This window comes from Styela clava, chromosome 13, assembly GCF_964204865.1.
Source record: "Styela clava chromosome 13, kaStyClav1.hap1.2, whole genome shotgun sequence".
NCBI lineage: Eukaryota > Metazoa > Chordata > Ascidiacea > Stolidobranchia > Styelidae > Styela > Styela clava.
This window is the reverse complement of record NC_135262.1, coordinates 15,192,841-15,201,602: the sequence shown is the minus strand read 5'-3', so window position 1 is coordinate 15,201,602 and position 8,762 is coordinate 15,192,841. Positions and strand designations below refer to the sequence as shown.

Here is an 8,762-nt window from a genome sequence, read left to right as displayed (position 1 = left end):
ATCAAATATTATTTTTTCAAAGTGCGTTTTGAAAAATTAAGATTTTGCTGAATCATCATAGAAACAGATTTACCACACATGTATGTAAAATAACGAAACCGATTTTTCCAGATTTCGATATACTGTAATTCATAGCAAAAGTCAATTCATTAAGGTAATTGATAACAATTATCGCGCTCAAAATTATCCAATTTGGAATGATTTCTGATACAGTTTTTAGTATAGGCTAAAACATTCACTTCGATGAACAAAAGTACAACCACCTAGTACTTTGGATATGAACCGTTTTAAACAAATAATATTGATTTGTATAATGTAACATATATTTTCAACGATCTTAAAATCACTCAAAGTAATCAACCATAGGCGAAAAAAATATGTAACTGAATAACTATTGTTAATATAAATTTTATGTATATATATTTACACATGTCATCCTATTTATACATCTATATGACTGATAACAAAATCTTGGTAGGACCGTTCATAGTAAAAAAAATGCAAAGCTACAGGAATGCTGAACGACATCATGATTTAGATTCAATATTGATTCTAAAATAAGTGTCATGCATTTCTATTGTATAGTACATTATCTTGAAATAATTGTTTTTCGGAAAATCTAAACAACTCCTTTTAATAATACTAGTACCTTTTATGAAATAAATCAAGAATAAAATACTTAAGGATTATTGAAAAAATACCACAAATATGATGCATGTGTACAGTACAGCTCTACTACTAATTGTGATTTTATATAAATTTTATCAGGGTCAATTCTTTAAAAATAAATATTTTATAGCTTTATTCCTCTACGTGGTGAATTCATAACAGATGAGCTCGACACTGAATTGACATCTGTGCCTATGGAACAACACTTCTTAGCCGGAATTCGTAGAAAAGATTTCGTCTCGTTTCTCATTTTACTGAAAGATTGATTGGCATTAACATTAGGGCAACGTGATAAACAATCGCAGCTAGATAATTTTGTTGCTTTTATTCAAACGTACTCCATATACACATATACATTCACAACAATCAGTGTAGCAGACTATACCCCGACTATAGGTTAATCGCCGAAACGACCAATATAGTTTAGAATGAGAAATACATGAAAATAATATATACCCTACCCTATATATTCCTATACGCCCCAAGGATAATAATAATAATAACAAGGGAGCTATCCTCAAATATATGGACACGTCACAGAGAAATATGTAGCTATTTTTTGTTCTGACACATGAAAAACAAATCTCTTGGAGTCCACAGAATTTGAATAAGTAAAAGTATGGCCTTCTAGCAAGAAAATCAATCTTTAACCACTAAAATTTCAAAGCCACTGGTCCAGTATTCGGAGAGAAAGGCGTTTTTGTCATTACGAAGGAGAAGAAAAACAAGAACAACAAGAGAGCTACGCTCAAATATATGGACAAGCAGCGTTACCTAGTGGCAAATTCGGATAGCTTCATATTACACACATAAAAACGAATCCCATGCAGCTCAGCGGAATGTTTGAAATAAATAAAAGTAATAGCCCTCTAGAGAAAAATTTAATCTTCAAGCACTGAAAATTTTAAAAAGATAGGTCCAGTAATCAAAGAAGAGCGCGACTTTCTAAAATCGTGTCAAAGAACAGGAACAAGAAGATTGCCAACATAAAATGCAAAACTATCGTTATTTCAACTAACGTGTCCAACAAAATAATATTGAAATGATTCAAATATATGAATACGAAATGATATGGGCATGCGAACTAACACAGTAGCCTACTGGTACCGTATCGCAGCTGAGAAACATATTTTAACTTATGCGAAACTGGGACCGTCACAAAAAGCGTAATTTTTGGTTTCAATGACTTCATCGCACATAGAAAACGAATCCTGTAGAGGCCACAGATATTTTTAATAGCCTTCAAGCAAAAAATATAATCTTTTACCACTGAAAATTTCAACGCATTTGTTGATCAACAACAACAACATAACAAAACGATCTATCGGTCCATTTCGTGTCCAAAATTAATTAGCAATAAAGTTTATTCTTGAAGTAACTGAAAACTAACAAATCACGATATTAGTTCCAAGATTTTTAAGCCGTCTATCAAAATGTAATCACTATATTTTTAAGAAAATATGAATTTTAGATTGAATCTGGGCAAACTGCGTTAACATTCTAATTTGTTTAAATATATTGAAATATAATACCTCGATGCAACATTGTAGAGTATTGGATTCAAACATTCTGATAACCGTAAAAGAATATAAGTAATAGTCCCAGAAGTCCAATGAAATATCTGTTCTTGTAATGTTGACTGAGGTGCAGCAGTTGCGTACAATAAGTAAGCTAAATGAGATTGCAATCGTGATTATATTTTTAATGTTTGTTGTACCTTATACAACGTATATTTCACCTGAACTAGGTATATATCCGAGCATATAAGAACCCACAATCACAGCCAGTTGTACCATTGCACTGTTTTCCTTTTTTTGACGCTTCACCTCAAATTCACTAGGACATGCATTTACACCTGAAAGTTATATTCATAAGTTTTGAAATTCAAGGATCCGAGATAATGCTTTAATTTATATAAATACAGGTATGCTCGTGTCAGTGTACGAGGATGCAAATATACAAATTTGTAGAGTGCAAGTATAAAAAGAATTCAAGTATGTAGATGGTTATGGTGTGCAAGTTTACATATATATATATATATATATATATATATATATATATATATTTAACAAAGTGAACAGAAAATTGAACCATATAAAAACGATTTCTTCTCGGGAGCTTTGCCAACGGATACAGCAGGCTGTTTAACGTCTCAGATGTATAATTCAATAAAAACTAGAACATCACCATCAATATTTCTTCTTTGTAGTCTAGTTTTTCTTCGTTTCATTATGATTATAGCGATCGATGGAGAAATAATCAGGATTGCAATCATGGGGATATAAAAAAAAGTTGTGTACGCAATTTTTACATACACTTGAAACTGCTCAATCCTGAAAACAAAAATAATATTTTGAGAAAAATAATATAGTCATAATATTGATTTACTCAGAAAATAGAAAAACGTTCGAGTACCTTGCATAATATAATGTGCAGTCTGGCCAATTTGTACCGTGGCCACCAGCAGGTCGATCTGACGCTTTTATGCCAAACCAAATCCACATTGGAATGAATCCACATCCAAAGGCTACGAACCATATTACGGCAACAATATCCTGTTTGTCATACAATCATGGAAAATATAAATATTATTTTATTACTTTCAATAAAAGGTTGTGAAGGAACAGAATAACTTTTAAAAATAATTTTTCAGGCAATGTCCACTATCGCGATTTCTTCACTCGGTGGCAACGTGTTGTAATAATTTTGAATAGTCAAGTTTGGGAGATGCTGATAAATTGAGTAACAATTTCAACTAACCTTGACGTATTTATTCTTCAATCTTTCATATTTTGTTGGTGATTTTACAGAAGCCAATCGAATACAAGCAAATAATAAAATGTGCAATGACGTTACGTAAGATGTCCAATGGTCAGCTGCCCAGAACAACTGCAAAATGTAATATTTTGCCACAAGCACTACGGAGTCACGTGTAATCAAGTTACTAGAAATCAGAGTTTACGATTGTTTTGGACCTGATAATCCTGTAGGTAAATTCAGGATCATCAGTCTAGATCAGCTGCGATTCATCTTCACTTAGTGAGGTTTACTTCTTGCCGATGTCACTCTTGCAAAAACGTATACGCAACAGCTTTTTGCACAAACAAAATTTTGCAAGTAATTTTATATGAACGGATTTTTGTATTCTGCAATATATCTTAAATAATCATTCATTCATGAATATATATATTAATATATATATTCACAACATTATTCAAAAATTCTTTGTACCCACAAATCAAAACAACGTAATGTGTAATAGAATGCCATTTTCACAACTATTGAACAAAATATTTCCATAAATTCCATTTCTGCTGAATTACATTCTTGAGAAAATGCAGACAATATTTTTACTAAAAATGCATGTTGTATGAGTTTGTTCACCGTAATGCTTTCTTGCAACTGGGGTACCTCCTCTAGGTTTAATCGTGTCTTGCTCATCATTTTAGAACACTAATCATGACCCACATACGTCACACCATGTATAGTCACCCATATTACCACAGATATTAACGTGATGCGGAACTTTTCATGCTTGTTTTAATAAATTACCTTGCAAAAAAATTCTGGCAATATCCAATGGTCAAAACCCCATGTGCGTCTATGGTGAGATAAAGGGCTGATGATTGCAGAGATTAAATCAGATACGCAGAGACTGACGATCATGAGATTGAAGACAGATCTGAAAGTAAATCTCAAATGATCAAGGTACATTGTTTGAAAAATTCTGCGATATGTTGTAAGATTTGTGTCAGATGTCACATAAAGGTTTGTACCTAGTATGGACACAAACGTCAAAAAAAGGTGAGTACCGAATGTCTTACCACTGTGTTTTCTCAAACTAGAAAAATGGGCACATAAGGGATGAAAAATGATGCAGTAGCATTCCTCTATATATATATATATTTTCAAATCAATGGCGTTAGTTTCGCAGGAAAACGATTTGTTTGTTCAACATCAATAGCAGCCCCGACACGAACAGTAACAACGACAATACAGGAAAACAATTCATATGTCCATTTCGTGTGCTATAACTGTCCGTTTAACAAACAAACTTTGGCTTCGCAGATATCTCTTTCCTAATACCGTAGCATGAAAGAGCTGGATGTATGGATATTTCTTGTTTAGAAAAAAATTACAAGAAAAAAATACTTTTCGACATTTGTCTTACTTTGAGAGCTTCTTTGATCTTGTAATCACGATTATAGTGATGAGGTTCGCGAACAATCCAAAAACTGACATGGGCAAAAGAAAAACGGCAGATGCAATTGCTCCATTTTTTCCGAAGGGATGTACATGGCTTCTTGAGAAATCAGAACAAAATGCTATTTTACTACTCAATAGTTTATAAGAAAAAATACATATATAATAATAAAACACTCCAATAGCGGCTTAAAAAACTCAGCGTTAAAGTTATAATAAAAAAACATTTGATGCTTATCCAGTAGAAATGTAAATCAGAACTATGACGACCTACGTAGAGAATGACAAATACACTTTACTTTAGTATATTATTACCTATATATGATTTTATAACTTATACTTTACATGGAAATAAATAAATACAATGAAATTAAATACTCACACGTTTGTCATATTGTACTCATTTGTACTTTCATCCATCTTCAAATTGATTCAATGTTTTTATTTTCTTTGATTCCTACTTTTGCAGCTTTACAACAAGTCACGTTTATAGAGCAACTGTCAAATTTGAGCTAAATATTATTTTATAATAATTGTCCTAGTTGATGAATCTGTATATTAATTTTATTTTCAAGATAATATTCTGAACAGAAAAAGTTTAAATGTTAATAGATTCGTTTATTTTTGGTTTGATTCCAGCATTGATGCAAGTTTCTTCTTCAATATTGATTTTCAGATAATCAAATCGCGTAAGCAAAATCTTTCGCCTGCGAAGGTAAATTGACTCATGACATGTATATGAAGTATTTCGGTTAATCCCATTCACGCAGATCATAATTCTATGCTCAGAAACACAGTATTAAGTCCAAATTTATTATTAAATAAAATTTACCCAAGTATAATTAGTGAAAATTATTGTTTGCCGCTTTCTTGTCTGTATATATTCGCCAATGGCCATTCCACAAGTTCTTTTTAACATTATCTATACGGGACGGGTCATTATAAGGATCTACACCAAGTTGTCGACTACGAAATGTTTTAACTTTACATTGAATTAATAGGTGACTACTGTACAACAGAAGGCCAAATATCTTTGAATTTTTCAATAAAAATAGTTCCAATTGCGTCTATAAATTTTTATGACCAGAAAATTATAAAACTGTGAACCTGACTTCCATAAATTAGTATTTTACGCCGTCCCATCTCATTTCACCACTTCAAACATAAAGGGATTGTTGATTACTAAGGTGTCCGTAAACAAGTAATCGCCAAATATAAATGATTACTTTTTGTGATAAGATGGAAATATAAACATCCCTCTTGAAAATGTACTTTTCCGTTGCATGCAATATTATGTTCAAACTTTTTAACGAATACTTATTTAAATGTTAGAGTTCTCTTTACCCGAAATTTTTTTGTCGTTGCCCAGGCTTTGTGAAAACTTTGGCAAATCTTCAGGTCTCGGTAAATATAATTCCTTTGATATTCCTTCAATTATTGCAATCCTCTTCAGCCAATATTATACCTCAACACGAATCGCGAAGGCCCCTTGCGTCAAACCGATTAGACGGCCAACGTTTAGTTTTGTATATCAGAAGAATTCGGCAGAAATGTTGTTGGTAGATTGTTCCACAACATCTGATCTCATTATACATGTCCATCAAATTTTTGTAAGCGTGAAATCTTTTTTCTCGAATGCTAATCCAAATTAGATCTCGATAGCCAGTATTCTCAAATTTGCGCCATTCCCTCCTAAACTTACTAAGTACTCAAATTTATACTTTATATTACCCATAAACGACTTTCCTGGTAGTATTGTTTGTAGTTTACTCATATATACTTCAGAGGCAAGTTTGTACTATATTCATGGTATATATCCTTTGAGTTTAGCGCATACAATTGCTTGTTTGTAGCGAAATCTAAATCTCTATTTTAAAGTATCAGGTGATAAAATAATAATTTGTTAAAGGTTACCGGAAGTCACGTCTATTAACCAGGGTTCGACGTAATTGTGGGAATTAGTCAATAGAACTTCCTCATTGTCGAAGCAATTCTTCCTATATCAAATCATTGATTTGAAATGACGTTCAAGTGACTAATATATTTCCACGTAATCAGTTGTATTAAAATATTTTTCAAAGACAGGATAACTGATAACTCTAGATATCAATATCATGCCAATGTCATGAGGACTCGCGTTAAATTGTCAAATCTATGACTGAATGAAATAAAGTTTGTTTGCTTTCGGATCTGGAAAATACTTGATAATGTATGAGGTCTCTTTTTTTCACTTTATTTGTAGAATTACGAGTCCAAAATAGCAGTAAATGTGCTATAGTCATGTTCACACGCACAGTGATTTTTATTGTCAAGTTCGTAGCCTATTTTATCATGCTTCATTTTTATTAAAAGCTAAATTTATTTAAAAATAGCTATGAATGGAACAAAATGTGCCCCCTGAAATGATGTCACTATTTTCTGTTGTATGTTTATAAATTCTCGCACTTCTGGTATTGATTGCAATAGAATTACGCGCATTCCGATAAACAACTTGATCGATGGCACTCCATCAAATATTATTTTTTCAAAGTGCGTTTTGAAAAATAGGATTTTGCTGAACCAGTCTTTTACAGTTTCCAACACATGTATGTAAAATAACAAAACCGATATTTTTTCAGATTTCGATATATTGTAATTCATAGCAAAAGTCAATTTATTAATTTAATTGATAACAAATATCGCGATTAAAATTGTCCTATTTAAAATGATTTCTGATACAGTTTTCAGTATAGGCTAAATTATTCACTTCGATGAACAAAATTACAACCAGGAATACATCCAGTACTCTGGGTATGAACCGTTTTAAACAAATGTTATTATTTGTATAATGTAACATATATTTTCAACGATCTTAAAATCACTCAAAGTGATCAATCATAAGCGCAAAAATTGATGAAACTGAATAACTATTGTTGATACAAATTCTATGTATAGATATTTACACATGTCATCTGATTTATACATCTATACAACTGATAACAAAATCTTGATAGAACTCTCCACAGTAAAAAAATGAAAAGTTACAGGAATGCTGAACGACAGCATGATTTATACTCAATATTAATTCTAAAATAAGTGTCTTATATTTCTATTGTATAGCACAATATCATGGAACAACTGATTTTCGGAAAAATTAAACAACTCCTTAAAATACTACTACCTTTTATGAAAAAAAATCAAGAATAAAATAACTAAGGATTATTGAAGAAATAACACAAATATGATGCATGGGTACAGTACAGCTCTACTACTAATTGTGGTTTAATATAAATTTTATCAAGGCCAATACTTTAAAAATTAATATCTTATAACGGTATTCCGCTACGCGGTGAATACATTAAGACGAGCTTTACACTGAATTGGCATTTGCGCCTCTGGAACAACACTTCTCAATCGGAATTCGTAGAAAAGATTTTGTTTCTGAATTTTGTCTCTGCGTTATGACATGAATATGAGTTGTTTCGCGAGGATCTCATTCACGCAGATCGTGATTCTATGCTCAGAAGCACAGAATTAAGTTCAAATTTATTATTAAACAAAATTGACGCAGGTGCAAATAATTAAAACTAGTGTTCGCCGCTTCGTCTGCATATACTACCGACTAGTCCTTCAACAAATAAAGAGCTACAACAAATTGTCGACTACGAAATGTTTCAAACTTTACATCGAATTAATATGTGACTACTGAACAACAGAGGACCAACTCTCGCAATAAATCTTTGAATTTTTCAATAAAATTGTTCTAATTGCGTCTATAAGTTTTTATGACCAGAAATTTGTAAGATTGCGAACCTGACTTACTTGAATTAGTATGTTGATTACTAACGTGATGGTGAACAATTATTCGCCAATTATAACTGAGTACCTTTTATGGTAAGATAGGATTATAA

The 8,762-nt window shown here is 31.7% G+C and overlaps 1 protein-coding gene across 3 annotated transcripts; it reads right to left on the bottom strand.

The window, feature by feature from the left end:
- Nucleotides 1-281: 281 nt before the first annotated feature.
- Nucleotides 282-5,451, bottom strand: LOC120332863 (growth hormone secretagogue receptor type 1-like). 3 transcript variants are annotated; one of them, XM_039400189.2, is made up of 9 exons: nucleotides 5,255-5,451; nucleotides 4,841-4,972; nucleotides 4,222-4,351; nucleotides 3,430-3,558; nucleotides 3,085-3,224; nucleotides 2,857-3,002; nucleotides 2,408-2,524; nucleotides 2,202-2,340; nucleotides 282-923 (listed from the first exon to the last, which is right to left on the bottom strand). In XM_039400189.2, the coding sequence occupies exons 1-9, from the start codon at nucleotides 5,290-5,292 to the stop codon at nucleotides 794-796; spliced, it is 1,101 nt and encodes a 366-aa protein (XP_039256123.2). In that variant the 5' UTR covers nucleotides 5,293-5,451; the 3' UTR covers nucleotides 282-793. The 3 variants fall into 3 exon arrangements, with proteins under 3 accessions (XP_039256123.2, XP_039256124.2, XP_039256125.2); XM_039400190.2 differs by having other exon boundaries at nucleotides 4,841-4,969; XM_039400191.2 differs by having other exon boundaries at nucleotides 792-923; nucleotides 2,202-2,308.
- Nucleotides 5,452-8,762: the final 3,311 nt, after the last annotated feature.

Bases quoted from the DNA above. Each gene is read 5' to 3' on its own strand.
- LOC120332863 (XM_039400189.2), bottom strand. From the start codon at position 5,292: ATGGATGAAAGTACAAATGAGTACAATATGACAAACGT. The intron at 3,559-4,221 runs GTAATTTATTAA...TACATTTTGCAG, and splicing joins TGCCAGAATTTTTTTGCAAG to TTGTTCTGGGCAGCTGACCA. The intron at 2,525-2,856 runs GTGATGTTCTAG...TATAACTTTCAG, and splicing joins ACAAAGAAGAAATATTGATG to GTGTAAATGCATGTCCTAGT.